At 39.4% G+C, this 20347-nt stretch overlaps 1 protein-coding gene across 1 annotated transcript; it reads left to right on the top strand.

The window, feature by feature from the left end:
• Window positions 1–5632: 5632 nt before the first annotated feature.
• Window positions 5633–7112, top strand: LOC119770824 (pyruvate dehydrogenase E1 component subunit alpha type II, mitochondrial-like). Its single transcript, XM_038266384.1, is given in 6 exon segments — window positions 5633–5996; window positions 5999–6235; window positions 6309–6392; window positions 6447–6540; window positions 6651–6795; window positions 6858–7112. Coding segments are annotated over 6 exon segments (987 nt in total). The 5' UTR covers window positions 5633–5755; the 3' UTR covers window positions 7044–7112.
• Window positions 7113–20347: the final 13235 nt, after the last annotated feature.

The following is a 20347-nucleotide window of genomic DNA, read 5'->3' as shown; positions in this document are numbered from 1 at the left end:
AAACTTGTCAAAACCCACTGTAAACATAAAAATGATAAAAGTAATGTTGATGCATATTTTCAATATTAATTACTTTCATAAATGACCAAAACAAAACAATGGATTTGTTTACAGTTGCTGATAAAACCACGCATGCTTATTTAAAAAAAAAGTTTTGTTATTAATTTATTATTGGGTAACTTTTAAGTTTTCATACGACTTTTTCAAATGTTTAGCTAGATTTTTGAAACTTCTTACTATTTTTCCCAAATAGCCAAACTAATCTTCTTTCTTTTGCGTCTATGACAGCTTATATCGGATTAAATGGCGCGGAGATATGATTTTGAAAAAAGTGGTTTTTGCGAAAATCGACGAAAGTTGCCATTTTTCGACCACCCTAACACGGCTTAGGTCACCCTAATGGCCAAACAAAAAATGAGCCCGATCGGAGAACTTTTTTTTGAAAAAGTAGTGATTTTTGATTTTTTCCAAAAATCACTATTTTTTCAAAAAATCATAACTCGGCGGAAGATTTTTTGACCATGTTTCTCTATGGCTCAAAAGTTGCGGATTTTTGTCCCCTAAAACATATCAACAAATCTCGAAAATCAAAATATACGTATTTTGGGAAATTGAGTTTTAGTGAAAAAAAGTTGATTAAAAAATCTGCAAATTTTTTTTCCCGTGTACCAATTTTTTCTCAAAAGTCCTCAACAATATCTACAACTTTGCCGAAGACACCAAATTGATCAGAAAATTCACTCAAAAGTTACAGCTGTTTGAATATTTACATACCGTCAGTGGGGGTGACTATGAGTCAAAAAACGATACACCTCTCGTATTTTCTTAATAACAAAAACAATTTAAATAACATTGAAAATCTGTCAACGTAGATTTGTTCATAGATAGTTTACTAACATTTTCCCAAAATATGGTCGATTTTGATGAACACTACCTTAAATGCCAATTGTTTGAAAATTGACCTCAATCTCACCCCTTAGAGGGTGTCATTGGGTCAAATGAAACTTAAATGATGCTCAAATACAACGATATGGTAAAACAAGTCATCCAACAGTGTTTCTTGTTCGAAGGAATCGTATTGACATGCTACAATGTTTGAAGTGGAGATTTTCAAACATTTGGGTAGTTTTCGAGCAATTCCAACAAAAATATTAGAAAAATGATTTTTCGAGAGGTCATTTTTGGCCAAAAACGTACCCCAACTTTAGACATCTGCCAAAATAACAGGATTTGTTCTAGGAACGAGATTTTTTCAGCGAAGTCATCTTAAGATGTCCCCTACACAACCCTTTCAAAAGAATGCATTTTCATTGAGAAGAACCTGAGAAAAGGTAAAATCCATAAAAAATCACTTTGACCCAATCTTACCCCCCAGACCCAATGTCACCCCCACTGACGGTACCATTTTTGTATGGACAGCAGCCAAAATTGTATGGAGACTTGTATGGGTGAACCAATGGCACAAAATAGCTAATTCAAAAAATACAAATAAAATCCATTTCCGGTTTTGGTAGAGAATTCGACGGTTTTGTTCGAACGCGAATCAATTCAACACGGAACGTCGGATCGAGGTGCTCTTTGTTGCGTTTGGTTCGTATAAGTCCAAGGAAGGTTTTTACGCTAATTAGTTGACACTTTGGCCACTCTGGAACCGATTCCGGAAAATCTGCATATTGTATGGGATAAGCTGCGTAAAATCAAATTTTAATCACAGGAGGCTGAATAAGCAAAAAAACTAAAAACGTCAAGAAACCTAAAAAGGGCAGGACGAAGGCAGGAAATTTCTATCTCATCACCGAAAAACACGTCTTTTTCGCATTGTCAGCGTTTCGCAGGCGCACTTGGCAACTTAGCAAAATGCTAAGTTTCTCTTGGCCCTGCTGAGGGCGCTAAATTGTTTAAGGAGGGCGACCTTTTTGTAAAGAACTTGTTAGTCGACGACTAACCTCGACTAACCTACAGCTCAGCCCTGCAATTGACTAAAGTTTTGATCAATTATAAATTCTTACAGTTTCAGGGTTGTTGTTGTTGTGGTAAGAGAGATGTGCGGTTGAAGGAATTTATCTTCGCATGTTTTCGCACGCACGTGCCTATAAGATGAGTTTCGAATTGTATTTCGATGAGTACCTAAATACATTCTGGAATACACATTGATCATTGCGCCTTTTTAAGGATATATTTTGCAATTCTCATGAATATTCAAATAAGATGAATTAATTTTAATTTTAGTAATATTAAAATAAAAAAGTAGGAGTGTGTTGGGAAAGAACCGTCGGGGTGTTGAAGGAAGAATTGAGGAAGGCCGCCACCCGAGCAGAATCGGCGTTGTAGGGCGTCGAGCGGTGGGAGTGGTGATGCTGAGGAGATGGTGCGTGTGTTTGGTTGGCTGATCATGGTTTGGATGTTTTGGTGTGTCGCAGCCGTGTCGCAACCAACGCAGCACATCTTGCCGCCGAATTTTTCGTCACTCATCAACCAATGTTACGGGAGCGAGGGAAAATGCGGTGGAGCGTCAACATTGGACGGCCCGCTCTAGGAGTGAGAGAGGGTCAGAAATCAATTCTGAGTCATGATAACGGTCGATCAACGTTACCACAAAATTAAGGTAAGCTTACTGTGCATGCGATCGTGTATGCCGGCATTGCTCATCATATTTCAAGGTGAGTGTGTTTATTTTCTTATCCTTGTGTTAACATGGAATTAAATTAAAATTATATTTAAGTATTTATATTAAATACCCATTATTTAAATAAAAAAATGTAGCGATTTTGTACTTATCCTTGTTTTATCATCAACAGAGAGCGAGTTGTGGCGCTTTAACTACGGCAAATAGTGTCCAGAGCATTTGTGGAAATACAATGCCCCCATCCCAGAGGGTCCCGGAGCACCAAAACTTCTTAGCATGGTTGCTCCCAACGATAAATTGCTCTAAACACAGGAACGTGAGCGGGGGATCCCCACGTTTCTTCCTCCTGTAGATTCAGAACTGTATTGCTGTTTCAATATTCGGGTTTAAACTCAATCCAATTCAACGAATCATCTTTGCGGTAAACTTTACGCAGTTGGCCTGGCCGTTTTAACGTTTGTGATGTTTCAATGCATTCTAATGCAATGGGGCACTGCAAATGTTAATAATGACAAGAGGATGCTAGGCGTCAATCAACCTAAGGCATTTTCCAGGATGCCCTCGAAAGACTGGCTGCACTAGGGTTAGATTAGATTAGATTAGATTAGATTAGATTATAAATTCTTACAGTTTCAGCAACTTTGGTAGCATGATTGAAATATATGCATATATATATAATATATTGATTGATTACAACAAGTATTCATTGTATGTTTAAGAAAAACTTTTGCTTAAATACACAGTTTTACAATACAACAGTCCACTGTTGGAAAAGTTACGATTTTCGTTGTCCTATACTGCCGCTCGAATCTAGTCCGTCCCATATGTAAAAGTGAGTGCTGCGATAACGCCATGAGAAGCTCGAAAAATGTTTCACCTTTTTACATTTTTAATCAACAATTTTTAAATATTTTTCAACAATTATTTCAATATTGGTTTAAATAATACCCCTACTCCAATTTTGATTTGAAAAGTTAAAATTTATAGGTTAATTGGGTAAATTTTCGTGCTGGGACTGACCTGACTTTATTTGTCCATCAATAAAGGCAAGTCTGTCAGGTTATCAAGATTCAAGGTACACTGAAAACCCAACCATGGTAGTTGCTACCGTATTGTAGGGTTAAAGAGAAGGGTGAGAACACGCACCGACGTTTTTTTGCTAAAAACATTCCGTGCTTGGATTGACTGATTAACGCAGTCAATTTTACTATGTCGAGAGCGGAATGGTAATTTTTAACCCTCCAATACGGAGAGAATGATAATGATTTTGTAATTGCTACCATGCAATTTTGTGGAAGTATGGTACATTTTACCATATTTGCGTTTACTTTTACGAAAAAGCCACAGTTAATTTAATAAGCAGCATTTTTAGCAAATGTGCTTAAAATTACCATGGTCGGGCTTTCAGTGTAGACTTAAACATTTACAACAAAAATTTTCCTGTCAACTGTTGGTTTGTTTTGGTAGTTTTTGAAGCATTTTTTATAAAATTTCTAAAAGTATGTTTGTTTCAGGCTAATCTTGTTTGACGAATAGTTTTAGTATTATTCCTGAGTATAAACCTTAAACCGGCGACGAGACAGTCAATTTCTTTTGCTGCAGAGAGAGGAGATATTTGAGTACACGTCTCAGCATATGGACCCTTGAAATTGACCGCAATCTGCGTTGGAAGTGGAACCTAATCCAGAACCAGGACAATGGGTTTTCATTCAATAAGGACAGAACTGTCTTTTTTTTAAATAATAGTTACAATGGTATGTAGTTTCTTTTTTTACCGTGATTGTCCCTTGCATGAGAAAAAAGGCAGAACACGTATCGAGTATAACGTTTCAAAATCTATAAATATTAATTAAATATCATCAACTTAAGGCTTTTATTAAGTTCAATAGGCTCTTTGAGACATAGTCTGTGAGTTATTTAAAAATACACATTTATTTGATCGATTTGTGAGCCATTTCTTACCAAGAACTGACTTGCCTTTATTTTGCACATGGGACAGCACACAAGTCATTTTTACTTTGGAAATTCTAGAACAAACATGACTTTTTTATTAAATAGGCTTGAAGTAGATGTTAAAACAAGACTTTTGTCGGGTTTATCTCAAAATCGACAAATATACATATGGGACGGACTTGCTTCGAGCGGCAGTATATTGGACCTTTAATTTTGCTCGAAATTGAGCAGTTCTTCGTTTTATTTTAGTAAAGTTCCTTAAACTTACATTATTCCGACATCAAAAAAAAAATCAAACCATCCACATTAACGACCCCCGGGTCTTTTGTGGTCTCTATTGCAAGTATCTGCTCGAACCTAGGAGTCCGAAGACTTGAATGAGGAGAGCATCCAAACCTCTTTCTACTCCAAGGAACCTTCCACCCCAGTGTTTGAACTGACGACCTTTGATTGCGAGTACAACCGCCGCCAGCGATTCCACCGGAGTAGGCTTGGTTTGGTGTGTTGTTTGTACTTATGACATGGAGACGACTCCTACACATACTGACGACTCGACATGCTGAAGTTAAATAATCAGTGAAAAAATAATTGGATATTTAATTCAGTCATAAAATAAATATGCTAGAAGCCATTGCTGATTTTAGATCTTGAACTCAAAACACTTATTTGGCTGAAAGGACTCGTCAATGTCAGTCAACATTGTTTTAAAAGGTGCTGAACATGCCAAATAAAAGATTTGTAGACAAAAACACGCTTTTAATTGTGATTTTATTGAATTTTTCATCAAAAAACCTTCATAGGGTCCACTATAGGGCCTAGTAGTCTACCGAGAAATTAAAAGTGAGAGTGTGTGCGTGCAACATGGAGTTAAACTTTTCAAAGTGTCATGGTAACCTTCACAACAACTTCATAGAAAGTTTAACTCCATGTTGCACACACTCTCACTTTTAATTTCTCGATAGCAAAGGGGTCCACTGATGGATAACATATGTGTGATTTTTTTTAAATTATTTTTTTTTTGAGTGGGTCAACGTAAAGTTACTTTGGCATCTGTGATTTTTTTTTAATAATTTTTCTTTTACTCCCGTTAAGCCTTACAAGCTCCATAACTTAGAAACCGGCCCACCTACATCTGCTACAGTTAGCAGAGATCAAGCAATCGAGTTGTACAAGCAGATGCAAATTATTCGTCGTCTCGAAACATCTGCTGGTAATTTGTACAAAGAGAAAATTGTTCGAGGGTTCTGTCACCTGTACTCCGGCCAAGAAGCATGTGCATGTGGAATGAAAAGTGCAATGCGTCCTCAGGACAACATAATTTCAGCATATCGTGTGCACGGTTGGACATACCTTATGGGAGTACCACCCAAAGGAGTGTTGTCGGAATTAACAGGAAAGCAGGGCGGATGCGCACGTGGCAAGGAGGGTCCATGCACATGTACGCGCCCAATTTCTACGGCGGAAACGGCATCGTTGGGGCCCAGGTGCCGCTGGGTGCTGGGGTGGCATTGGCCTGCCAGTATAAAGGAAACAAAGGCGTTTGTTTGGCACTTTACGGCGATGGAGCCTCCAACCAGGGTCAAATTTTCGAAGCATATAATATTGCCCATCTTTGGAAGTTGCCCTGTATTTTCGTCTGTGAAAACAATGGATACGGTAATTGCACTAGTGCTACAATGAGTGTTTTTATTTGGTGTGATTTAATTCTTGGGATTTTGTTTTATATCAGGAATGGGAACCAGCGCCGCTCGGTCGTCTTGCAATACTAACTACTTCCAGCGAGGAGACGTTTTGCCAGGGATCTGGGTCGATGGTATGAACCTATCAAGCAAGTTATAAGTTGTAAAAACATAGCTTTTTTTTTTAGGCATGGATGTCATTGCCGTAAAGTTGGCCACTGAATTTGCGATTGATTACGTCTTGAACAAAGGACCGCTCGTCATGGAAGTTTGTACATACAGGTACGACGTCTAGGAATTCAACAAAAATGGCTTTTGTGACGAAATCATTAATTCTTCATCGTGATCGTCAAATCATTAATTAAATAATAACAGAGCAATTTTTTATTCAGGTATTCAGGCCATTCGATGTCTGATCCAGGCACTAGCTACCGAACACGTGACGAAGTTCAGGAGGTTCGACAGACACGTGATCCGATTTCCTCGTTCAAAGATAAGATCATAGCCGCTGGTCTTGTAACAGCCGATGAGATTAAGGTATTTGTAAATAAATGATAGAAAGTTGTCGTAATTTCTTACCTTTCTATACACATTTTTAGAAAATGGACGGTGAAATAAAAAAGGAAGTAGACGAAGCAACAAAAAGTGCCAAGGCTGACACAGAAATTGGACTTCCGGAATTGACAACCGATGTTTATAGTAAGAATTTGGATGGCGATATAAGAGGCTCTAATCCTATTTCCTGGTTGAAGCATAGCTCGCTGAATAGAGCAGTCAATCTTTAACTTTTGTTTTCAAGAGTACAAATCGTCACCTTCAAGAAAATCAATAATTTTGCAATGATTTAACTGAAATTGTTCTTGCTTTTTTAATACTCATTACGCATATCACATTGTTTATTATCTTTTCTTTTTTTTGTATTTTTTAATCCGACTGAAACTTTTTTGGGGCCTTCGGTATCCCATAGAAGCCATTTTGCATCATTAGTTTGACAGCTGTCAATACAAAAATGATATATGAACATTCTAAAATCTGTATCTTTTGATCGATTTGGTATCTTCGGCAAAGTTGTAGGTATGGATAAGGACTACAGTGAAAAATGGTACACGGCAAAAGAAATTTTGGTGATTTTTAATTTCCTTTTGTCACTAAAACTTGATTTGCAACTATTTATTTTTTTATTTTCTGATATGTTTAGCCGAGTTATAAATTTTGAATCAATAAGGCTTTCTAGTCAGAAATTTACTAACACATTCAAAGTATATTTACATGGCAGCTGGACGTTTGTTTGCATCAGATTTCCTATCTCTTTCTAGCAAAAGTTTTTATCAGGCGACTTCTAGCTGTTTTTTTGACTGACCGCCTGATATGTCAGCCAACATAGTTCGCTGGGCTGTGACAGCTCGAGCTCGGTCATTGTTTGCATCAGGACACAGTGACGAGAAGTTTGTCATTTTTGGGTTAAATTATATATTTTCACTGGGCCCAGAAAGCCTTATACTGATTTTTTTTAAATCAGAATATTGGTCGAACTTTAGTGAAATTTTGATAAAGTGCACCATTTTCAAGTTATAGCCATTTTAGGTAACTTTTTTGAAAATAGTCGCAGTTATTTTTTTTAAATAGTGCTCGTGTTTGCCCAGTATAGAGAAAATTCTCTATTTTTTGCTTTTTTGAACTTTGTTGATACGTCCCTTAGCTGCTGAGATATTGCCATGCAAAGGTTTAAAAACAGGAAAATTTATGTTTTCTAAGTCTCACTCAAACAACCCACCATTTTGTGATGTCTATATCTCGGCAACTAATGTTCCGATTTTCAATGTTAAAATATGAAACATTTGTGAAATTTCCGATTTTTTCGAAAACAATATTTTAATTTTTTTAATCAAGACTAACATTTCAACAGGGCGTAATATTGAATGTTTGGCCCCTTTGAAATGTTAGTCGTGATTTAAAAAATAAAAATATTGTTTTCGAAAAGATCGGAAAATTTCACGAATGTTTCATATTTTAACATAGAAAATTGACCATCAGTTGCTATCGACATTAGAAAATGGTGGGTTGTTTGGGTGAGACTTATGGTACGTTCGTTTGAACAGCCGATGCGGCACTGAGTGCCGCACTCGTCGGTGCCAGTTCTGGTTCAATCGAACGTCATTTTTCAGTGTGCGTGGAACTCGCATGAAACTGAAAAAATATCGAGTGCGGCACTAGAGTTTCAGTTCCAAGATGGCGAAACTCGTGCGGAACTAGCGCGAGTTTCTTCAAACAAACACTTTGACAGCTCTGAGTGCGGCACTCAGTGTGGAACTAGCCATCAAACGAACGTACCATTAGAAAACATAAATTTTCCTGATTTTGGCAATAGCTCAGCAACTAAGGGTCGTATCAACAAAGTTCAAAAAAGCAAAATACAGAGAATTTTCACAGCTCTTCAAAAATATATTATTATTTTTTCAAAAGTGGGCAAACACGGGCACTATTTAAAATGAACTGCGACTATTTAAAAAAAAAGTTACTTTTGAGTTCGTGCGCAGGGCGAGGGAGGCACGAGTCCCAGCGTCTGGGATAGACGGAATAACGCGCACGCACAAAGAAAAGGATCATTTAAGATCTAACAAATTAAAATGTGTATTTAATTACTGACGACCATAAAGAGAATGAAACATAAACAATGACAGACAATACGTGACGTTGGACAGATGACGTTTCTCCATCTACGCGCTAACAGCATTACAAGCAGTGATGTCACGGTTCGCTCACTCGAATCGTGGTTCAAACGATACGTCATGACGCTCAAGTGTGGTTCGCTCATGATTGCGAACCAAGCACGAGCGAACCACGATCCGAACGCCTGCCGTGGTTCGCATGAACCCTTGCTCTCTCATCGCGAATGAGAGTGAGAGGGGCCATCAATGAGCGGTTCGCAAGAAGAGCTTAAAAATCAGCACTCAGAGAAAAAAAAATCATGTTTTTGACAACAGAAGGCTACGGCAGGCGGTGACTATGAAGGGCTACAGAGCATGGCTGCAATAACTCAGTGAGATGTTCTGGGTCTTCCAATGACTCCCTGGTTTTATTTTTGGTGGGTCCACCGCCGTAACAAGAGGTCTGCGGTTTATGACTGCAGGTCATACCCGCATAGCTCCATTGAGTATGGTAGGCTTTTTTATATTATGCTATTATGTCCTGGGTCAACAGAGGACTCCCTGGTTCCTTGGGGACCATCAATAAACGTGGACACTTTTTGGAAATCTCAGCCACCCCGTGGACAATTTCCATTCAATTAAATCTTTTTTCTATGGAACGTGGTTAATCGCCATAGCCCCCCCCTCACCCTAAGGTGTCCACGTAGTTTATGGATGGTCCCTTGATAACTTTATCGTTAACAAATTTTTAACAATTTTGTGGGAGTGAAGAATAAAAACAAATAAGTTTTTCTATCAGTGCCTACATTCTCCGTTGGCGAACCGTTCGCTGAACGCTCTCTTTACTCCGTTCAGAGCGGAGCGGCAAGCGAGCAGAGAAATGATGATCGAAATTTTGGTTCGCGAACCGTTCAAACCCGTCGCTCTGAGCGTTCGATATGCGCTCACCCGATAGGTTCGTCGATTGAGTGGCTATGATACGCTCAAAAGCGAACCGTGACACCACTGAAATTACAAGTCAACAGCCTGGCAGTTGATTGTGAGGCCTGCGGCACGTGAAGCATAAAAGTGCATTAGGGTAGTTTCACGCATTATCGCTGTCTGCAACAGTTACCTATAAATGGCTATTTCTTGAAAACGGTGCATTTTATCAATATTTCACTAAAGTACTTTTTTAATGGAAATTCGATTTTTCATCAAAATCCAGAGTTTTTTTAATTACTAATAAACTATTGTATGAAATGTTTATAGGACCTAATAAAAAAACTCTAGAAATGAAGTTGAACTATTTTTGGGCCTAATATTTCGATTTTTTGAATAAATCAGTATTGATTAAAAATTCATAACTCGGCACATGATTTTTGCCCATTCTGGAAATTTCTGAAAAGTTGGCATTTGATGTACCCTAAAACATCAATCAAAAAATCAAACCATCCACATTAACGACCCCCGGGTCTTTTGTGGTCTCTATTGCAAGTTTCTGCTCGAACCTAGGAGTCCGAAGGCTTGAATGGGGAGAGCACCCAAACCTCTTTCTACTCCAAGGAACCTTCCACCCCAGTGTTTGAACTGACGACCTTTGGATTGCGAGTCCAACCGCCGCCAGCGATTCCACCGGAGTAGGCCCTAAAACATATTAGAAAATAAAAAAAATAAAAATTGGGTTTTTTGCAAATCAAGTTTTAGTAACAAAAAGTGAAATAAAAAATCACAAAAAAAATTACCGTGTATCATTTTTTTCAGTGTAGTCCTTATCCATACCTACAACATTGCCGAAGACACCAAATCGATCGAATAATTACTTCAAAAGATACAGATTTTTGAATTTTCATACATCATTTTTGTATAGGCAGCTAGCTGTTAAATTTGTTAAATACTGAAGGCACCAAAAAAGTTTCAGCCGGATTAAAAAATACAAAAAAAAATCGAATGACCGTAATCTCAGAGAATTGCTCAGGTAGGGGAGAGCGGGGAGACTTGATCCCCAAGGACACTTGATCTCAAGCCTGTATCTCGTCAGCAAAAAAGCAAAGCAATCCACTTGAACGACCCCCGGGTCTTTTGTGGTCTCTGTTGCAAGTTTCTGCTCATTTCTAGGCGTCTCCCTGTGTGGATCAATCGGACCGCGCACTGGACTCACAATCCAGAGGTCGCCGGTTCAAATCCCGAGGCGGACGCAACAAATTCTAAGTGTCAATATAGGTATTCGGTGCCCTCTCCCCGTGCCATATCACACTTAGGAAACCCGGGAGGCGGAGTCTTGTCGCAAAAAGAACGATACACGCCTGTGGATCCGTTGACGAAACCGCAAGGTTTAAGAGGGCCACATTATAAGGTGTTACGTCGATTCCGTTTTTTTTCTAGGCGTCCGAAGTTATATGTGGTGAGTCACTCAAAACCTCTTTTACGCAAATGGACCGACGATTTACTTCCCCATCCGATAGAAGGCATCTCGTCAGCATGTGGGTTAAAAAAATAGCTTTGTTCTAGGAAGTTGTGTAAAACTGACTAAAACTCAGTATAGAAAACAGAGAAAAAATTAAAAAAAAAAATTAATTGAGTTACACACATTTTTCTAAAAAGTGCTGCAAAAAACCTCCAAGAGATCTTTTTTCTTTGTATAGAATACACTAAAAATTTATTCAAAAAATATTTTTAATATACAAATTGTTTCATAAACTAATCAACTCCATAACCCATATGCATATGTATAAGTCCTGTGTGGCATCTGATTACGTCTGATAATGTCCTCCCCCGCGCCATAACCGTGAAGGACGACAACCCTCAGTCTGCTGGCCTTCATGGCTAAGCAGGCCCCCCTTCTGGGCATGCTCAGTTTAGAAGAAGAGGTAACGCCAGTTGGCCGTCCCTTAAGAATATTCGGCACTAAAGAATGCATTCCACATGCGGAAGAAACGCTGTACCGGTGACGAAGATTGCAGGTGTAACTAAAAGCCACCAATCATCAATAGACCTCCCCAGCTTTCCCTCTCAGTTAGAGGGAAACGGCAGAGTAGGGCTGGCCCCACGTACATCGCCGGAGCGCGAACGTCGATTGAGCTTTTAACCACCACGGAACCCATCAACTCCCACACTAAACAGCAACCTTAAGCAATTTGCTGGAGAAAATCCTTGATTCCGTCGGGTTTTACAGATCGAGTCCAAGTTATGCACATCGCTGGAAATTTTGAAATTAAATATGTCTTTATTGAACTCACTTATAATAATTACATTTCATTTACATTCTAAGTGGTATGGCTAAATGCTCTTCATCTTTGTTGTTTATTTCGTTTTATTATTTCTGTTCACATTCATTCATTTATTTCAAATTGTTTTACATTTTTGCATTTAATCGAATACATTCGGGTAAAAAAGAAAAATCACTTTAATAACTAATCCTAACTTAACACTAAAATAAAAATTCTTTGAATTATTCAAAATTATTAGAACGAGTAAACTACGAACTGTATTTTAAGATGAATGCTCCAAGGGTTCTTACTTGTTCCTGGCGAGTTTTGCACCCACGCAGTGTTGTTGTCATCTCGATGAAAATGTTCAGAAGTTCTTGTGGTGAAAACAGGTCACTGCTGCCTTCACCCGTTGATGCTGGTTGGTTTTCCCTCGGTTGCTGACTGAAGCCAGGAGGTGTTGTATTCTCTGCAACTTTTTGCCGCTGATTCAACGGCAATGGCTGCAGATTTGGAACCACTCGAACAGATCCCGCTCCTGGTGACGCCAAAGCAGGAAAATCCACGTCAGTGAATGCTGGTGGTGTTTTGCGACGATTTGGTTGGTGTCTCGTCGTCGCTTGCTGCCGAATTTTTACAAACTCAGCTCGTTTTGGGCAGCTTCTATTCTTGGTAGAATGGTCGCCGCCGCAATTGAAGCATTTGGCTTCGATGTTCTCGTTGATTGTTTCGCAATCTTGAGTTTTGTGCTCACCTCCGCAGGTTGCACAACGACTCTTGATGAAACAGTTCCTTACACCATGCCCAAACTGCAAGCAGTTCGAACATTGCGTCACGTCACGGTGCACTGGACGATAACGTTCCCAAGTCACGATGATGTTGAAAATTGCCCGAACTGCCTTCAGCTCAGACGGCGTTGTCGATCCTTTCTCGAGATGAACCAGGTACAATTGATCACGATACTTGATGTCCTTGTTGTGTCTCGTCATCTTGAAGACTTCGATCACGTTCAACTTAAGAGTTTTGAGCTCTTCTTTCAGCACACTCACATCCATGTCATACAGGCCTCGGAGGACCTGTTTCATGGGGCGTTTACCTGGATCGTCATGGCTGTAGTATTCAATCTTTGTGTTGTTCAGGAAATCCCGAACGTAGTTGTAATCCTTTCTGGTAGGTAGCAGAATTTTGAGTCCATCAGCACACAAGCGAATGGAAGCTCGTAAAGCACCAGATTTGATAAACCCGGTCAGCCACTTTCGCACCGAATCCGATGACGATGTTTTCACAAAATGGGTGGCAACTTTTCCCGTCGTTCAAATTCTTCCTTCTCGCTCACGTCCACAGGGAGGGTAGCAAACTGGTTTCCAGACGAATTTTGAGCGTCCTTGCTCAAACTGCCTGGCTTTGCAGGTAGCGCTTCGGCATTCTTTAGCTTCTTCAAATCTGCCGATCCTGCTGGTGAGGATCGCCTCTTTTTCTTGCCGTGAGGCATTTTTGCACTTTTTAGCACTTTTCAGGAGCTAATATCAAGGAGTACCTCACTGATTGGTGGTCCACAAGGGAATCCACATCGCTGGACAAAAGCTTATCTTCAAATTAAACCTGAAAAGACGTAAGAAAAGTTATTAAATTGTTCCACCGAAGTTGAAACCGCCATTCCAGTTTTTCTTCTGACATCAACAACAAACAAGTTGTCAAACGATTTGCCTTCGATTAAAGTGAGCCTTCTGGTGAAAATTTGGCGAAAGAGGCCCATTGGAAAATACAACATCGACACCTTTTCTTAAACCACTGATAACTAAGTCAGTTCGGCTTGGATCAACCTGGGGTGTTCTAGAAAATTGTTCCCCATATTATTTTTGATATATATCTGAGGTTTCAGGATTTTTGGTTCGATAGAAGATTTTTGCTGTTAGAAAATGAAAAAATTGCAGATTCCCCATGCAATTCCCACACAAACTTAAATGCAAAGAGCTTTGACCTGAACCAAATTTGCTGAAAATTTCAGGGGAGCTTTTGTGGACAACAAACAATGATTTTATCAACAATGCAGCGGGTTTGCTGACATTTTTGCATTTCCAAGGGACCCTTAACCACACTACTTAGCATGTAAAAGAAATGTATTTATTATAAGAAAGATCAATAAAGACGTATTTAATTTAAAAATTTCAAAAACCTTTTTTTTCTCTTCATGTTTTGACTTTTATGGCAAAATCACTGAAGTGGTTAAAGCAAAGTTTTTCGAAGATTGAAAACATGAACTCAAAAAAGTGTTCAAAATATGATGTTTCATGTTTCGTATTTAATTTGTCTTAGACGATACTGGCACTATCGAGAAATTAAAAGTGAGAGTGTGCAACATGGAGTTAAACTTTCTGTGCAGTTGCTGTGAAGGTTCCCGTGGTACTTCGAAAAGTTTAACTCCATGTTGCATGCACACACTCGCAATTTAAATTTCTCGATTGCGTCTGCGCACGGATCGCTGTTTTGGTTAGTGTACAGGGTGTATCTGGTGAACAAATCACAATTCTTGTTCAAAATATTCACAATAAAAAATCACGACGAACCCCAGTTCAGGAAGAAAGATGCAAGAGTATCCGGTGTGCCTGTAGCATTTGTGTGGGGTGGTTTCCTTCAATAGTCAGTAGTTGAAGCCGCCTCGAAATGGGTCATTATTTTTGACCTCCTCTCGTTCTGTTAAAAAAAAATATGGGAGTGAAAATACAATCGTGTTGTTAATCAAGGTGGAATTGGTTAAATAGGATGAACATGAATTTATTTAACAATCTACGAATAAATAGAATCAAATGATCATTTATCCAGGATTCAGAAGTGCACAAGTGTGAAAATTCTTAAATGCATTCAGAGATTCACGAGAATGTACATAATAATAAATTGAACCAGAAACTTTGTTACTATAAGCATCTCAAAACATAGTGCAGGATAGAGATTTGTTTTTTGGACTTTTAAAGAGCTTATATCACTTCTCCCACCATACTTGTACAAGTTTTTAAATTAAGAAAAATGGAAAAAGCAAAAACATACAAATATGCTATTACACCCAACTATAAGTAAAATTGAACAACTGAGTTGAAGGCAGTAAGAAAACTTTTATTCATGTCGTGTTGAAGCCATTAATTGTTCAAATCGCATATAACTAGGTATCAGTCCTTGAGAATTGGACTATCCGCTTCTCACGAGGGGGTCATTTTGGGTGTATCCAATTGATTAGTGAGAAAAAGTGCATTTTTTATTACCAGCAAAATATTTGTGTTTCCTTTACCTGTACGAATACTTTTTCGTGGTGCATTTAAAATGCAATTAGAAAGTCTGATTGTAAGAACGAAGCGAATAGGGAAATATACTCTTTCTCGGCCCATTTATTTATTTATCTCGCCAGGGTGACGATGCGCCTTCGCCACTCGTTCTGAGCTGTACGTAATCCACCGTAGATCGTTCGCAGCACCTTCCGTTCGAAAATCCAAGGGCTCGTTCGTCCTCTTGCCGCAGCGTCCAGGTCTCATGGCCATAGAGGGCAACCGGTCTAATCAGTGTATTGTACAGGGTCAGCTTCGTGGCGCGTTTTTACTCGATCAGATGTCAAGGTTTTCCGTAATCCAAAGTAGGCACGATTCGCAGAGTGGATACGAGTCCGGATCTCTAAGCTGGTGTCGTTATCGGCCGTTACCAGCGATCCCAAGTACACGAATTCGCTCACCTCCTTCAGCACATCGCCATCCATAGCTAAAGGGGTAAGTCTTGGGGGGTCAACGTCTTTTGAGCCCCTCCCTCTCGTGTACTTTGTTTTCGTCGTATTCATGGCCAATCCAATTCGTCTTGCTTGCGTCTTTACGGCGGTGTAAACCCTTTTCACCGTCTCTAGGTCTCTCGCTATAATATCAATGTCGTCCGCATAAGCAAGAAGTTGGACTGTCCTGTTGCATATCGTGTCTCTCGTGTCTATACCCGCTCTTGGCACAACTCCCTCAAGTTCGATGTTAAACAGCGTATTGGATAAGCCGTTACCCTTGGTAACCCTTGGTGCGATTAGAAGAGGTCCGCTAGCTCCCTGCCACTCGCGACGTGGACAGCTCCTGCCGATCACACGATCCAAGGTCAGTTTGTCCGGAAATCCGTTCTCGTGCATAATCTGCCATAGCTGTTTGCGGTCGACTGTATCGTACGCTGCCTTGAAATAGATGAAGATGTGATGTGTGGGCACGATGTACTCACGGCATTTCTCGAGGATCTGCCGGAGCGAGAAAATTTGGTCCGTGGTCCCGAGCACTAGTAAACCCCGCTTGATAGGGGCCCACGAACCTCCGTGCGTACGGTGTCAGCAGACGGCAGAGGATCTGGAAGAGGATTTTGTAGGCCGCGTTGATAAGCGTAATGCCGCGGTAGTTGCTGCAGTCCGGCTTATCGCCCTTTTTGTAGATGGGACACACGACTCCATCCATCCATTCTTCTGGTAGTTTCTCCTCCCTCCAGATCTTAGAAATCACCAAGTGAATCGCCCTCGCCAACTGCTCTCCTCCATATTTGAAGAGCTCACCGGGTAACCGATATTAACTGGCGGCCCTGTTGTTCTTCAGCTGCCTGATCCTTCTTCACCGTCTCCAGATCAGGTGCTGGGAACTGTTGGTCAGCAGCGGGCGGTCCAAGTTTGGCTTCAAAGTCGTCTCCATGCGCTACATCCCCGTTGAGGTGCTCGTTAAAGAACTGCTGCCACCTGTTCAACACCTCGCCTTTGTCCATAAGAGGGTTTCCCTCGGCGTCCCGACAAGTGTTTGCTTGCGGCGCATAGCCTTTGCGGGACCGGTTAATCTTCTCGTAGAACTTTCGCGTTTCGTTCTGTCGGAAAAGCTGCTCCATTTCGACGCAATCGCGATCTTCCTGCTGGCGCTTCTTGAACTTGAAGACCGTGCTGTTTCAGCGCTTGTTTGTATCTGGCCACGTTCTCATCAGTTGTGGCTCTCAGCTTCACCACATAAGCTGCTTTCTTCTTGTCAAGTAGCCGCTGGCACTCCTCGTCGAACCAGCGCTGCTTTCCAACTCGGACCGTACTACCTAGAGTGGCTTCAGCGGCACTGAAATGTTCCAAGTGATATTCTTTGCTACACCGAATACATCAATCATTCATAAACGGCACAAAGTGGGTTTAACTAGAGACCCTGGATCTTATTAGAGAACGGACATCTCAAACCAAAAGTACCAATCGAAGCACGAGAACTGCCAAACGGAGGTACCAATCGAGAAAAATCCTTTGTCTTATGCTCGTTTGGTACCTCCGTTTGACAGTTCTCGTGCTTCGATTGGTACTTTTGGTTTGAGATGTCCGTTCTCTAATAAGATCCAGACTCTCTAGGTTTAACCATAGAGATAGATAGAATTGCCATTCATTTACCGACCTGGGAACAAAACTGTGCTGCCTATCTGATGCTTGCGGTGAAACGGGGAACTACAACACCCTGCGCATAATACTGTCAAGAATGTGGAGAGCTGGTTGGCATATGTATTAGGATGTAACAAAAATGACTCTTTTGCGGGCATTCAAGGGTTTGTTCCGGTGGGCATACTAAGCCCAAATCTAAAATATGAGCTTGATTGGACGTAACAGGAGCTGGCGCTCCGCCCTTCAATTTTAAATGGGATTTAACCCGTAAAAAAAATATATTTTCATGATTCATGATTCATTTTGGGAAGGCCATCTTTTGGTATATATATGGGTCATTCCAGCTGAAGCGGAACAGCATTTGAAAATTACCCTCTCCGATCCTGCTCAAATTTGGCAGGGCTGTTGATACTATTGAAACATGCAAGAATCCCGAATTTCATCCAAATCGGACCACCGCCTCCATTTTTGTACCTCCCAAAAAAATCGACTTTTTGGCGATTTTTGTGCGAAACCCCTATTTTCAAACGGCGATAGCTCAGGAACCACAAATCTTAGAAGGTCGGTCTTAGACTCAATTTTGAAGGAAATTGGACGTAAAATCCATTTCTGAGATCAAAATTTTAATTAATTTATTTTTACTACCTGTATTGCGCAATTGAAAACTTTAAACGGCCGTATCTCAAAACACCCCATCTTATTTTTTTATTTGACCTCACCATCGTGTTCCCCGGCAAATTTTACATAAGTATCACATATCGACAGAAAGGAATATGTTTCGTTCCAGAGATATCGAATTTTAAAGTTTTTAGTATTTGAGATTACCTACATTAGCTTCATTCGCCGCATCTGCTAGAAGCACTCATGAGCGCTGTTCAATAACTGCTACCTGGTCATTTATTGGAATAAGATATCATATTAAATAATCTTTAGCAAATTGGGCAAAATAAACTGTATAACACTGTAGGCGTTAACGTGAAGACTTCCATCATTGCCATGATTTTTCGTTCAGGATATATTGCGTCGCTATTAATATTTTGACAACATTTCTTTTACAAGTTGTTTAGAATAGTGCCCTACACAAGCTGATTCCTTTTGGTAACGATTATCCCAATAATTGCAAAGTTATGGAAATCGTCATTGATCAATGATTGCCAACTAGGATGTCAATGATTGTACCACAAAATTATAAAAAATTTGAAACACATTTGATTTAGACCAACAATTCTTTCAGTGGCTTTGAGAAGGCAACAACCGGCACATGTTGATTACATTTGGTGCAGAAATTCGTTAAATTGGATTTAGTACAGAACATTTTAGAGTGATGATCAATTTTCTTCGAAAATGATCAAAGGCTTCACCTTAAATCGCAAATGTTTATCCGCTTAAAAAAAAATGAGATGAATTTCTATGCTAACCCACAGGATAGAGCAATAACGACACACAGTACAGGGCAGAATTGGATTCCGATGCAGCGAGCAGAAAAATGCAATTGATCTTGTATGTAACTCTGAACAATAAGTGCACGATACATTATTGAGTAAAAAATATGAATTAAAATGAATAAAATTTGTTGATACGTTGTATTCTCATGAAGAACGATCACAAGGAAAAGGATTTCTGGAAGGTATAAAACTGAAAAATGTAAGAAAATCACAAAGTTCAGCTAGTACCCAAAATTTAGTAGCGATGATTTAGACACCGTCCAAACAATAATGTTTTTTTTTATTCTATCTTTCGGATTCTTGGAACAAAATACGGCTACTAAATGTACCTTGACCAAAATCATCCATTGAGTAAATGGAGCTGGCTCACAATGTAAAAATCGATTTAATATGATCCATCTTTTGAACCATAAAGCAGATTTTGGGGTTTTTAAAAAAACGATACATTCAAAATAACCCAATAAATATTCCTTGAACAAAAAAATGATTAAGGTATTAGCTATTTGAAAATTGCGTGAAATTATAAAAATAAAAAAATAATTAATCATTTTCCACAACATCAGGTAGTAATTATTGAATAGCGCTCTTGAGTGCTTCTAGTATATGCGGCGAATGAAGCTAATGTAGGTAATCTCAAATACTAAAAACTTTAAAATTCGATATCTCTGGAACGAAACATATTCCTTTCTGTCGATAAGTGATTCTTATGTAAAATTGGCCGGGGAACACGATGGTGAGGTCAAATTAAAAAAAAAATAAGATGGGGTGCTTTGAGATACGGCCGTTTAAAGTTTTCAATTGCGCAATACAGGTAGAAAAAATAAATTAATCAAAACTTTGATCTCAGAAATGGATTCTACGTCAAATTTCCTTCAAAATTGAGTCCAAGACCGACCTTCTAAGATTTGTGGTTCCTGAGCTATCGCCGTTTGAAAATAGGGGTTTCACACAAAAATCGCCAAAAAGTCGATTTTTTGGGGAGGTGCAAAAATGGAGGGGGTGGTCCGATTTGGATGAAATTCGAGATTCTTGCATGTTTCGATAATTTCAACAGCCCTGCCAAATTTGAGCAGGATCGGAGAGGGTAATTTTCAAATTTGCACATTTTCGTGCACAGTTGAGATGGAATGACCCATATATAACATTGAAATTTAGAGCACCCTGGAGCTCGGTACAGACCTTCAAAGTTTGGCATTTTTTCCAAAATTTTCATTTTTTCTTGTCACCCTAATCCACACGTGTATTGAGAGCAAGTGAGCCTTTCGCATTGCATTTTCCCAGAAATAAAACTGAAATTTTTCTTACAGACATAATAAAACATATTTCCTACTAATATAATTTAATAACGGTCCAAAAAAGACATGTAAATTTCACTTGATAAAAAATGAATGAGAAAGCAACGATTCGCTATCA

Source organism: Culex quinquefasciatus, chromosome 3 (genome assembly GCF_015732765.1).
Source record: "Culex quinquefasciatus strain JHB chromosome 3, VPISU_Cqui_1.0_pri_paternal, whole genome shotgun sequence".
NCBI classification, from domain to species: Eukaryota; Metazoa; Arthropoda; class Insecta; order Diptera; family Culicidae; genus Culex; species Culex quinquefasciatus.
The sequence above is the reverse complement of the archived record's forward strand: the minus strand, read 5'-3'. Positions and strand labels throughout refer to the sequence as shown.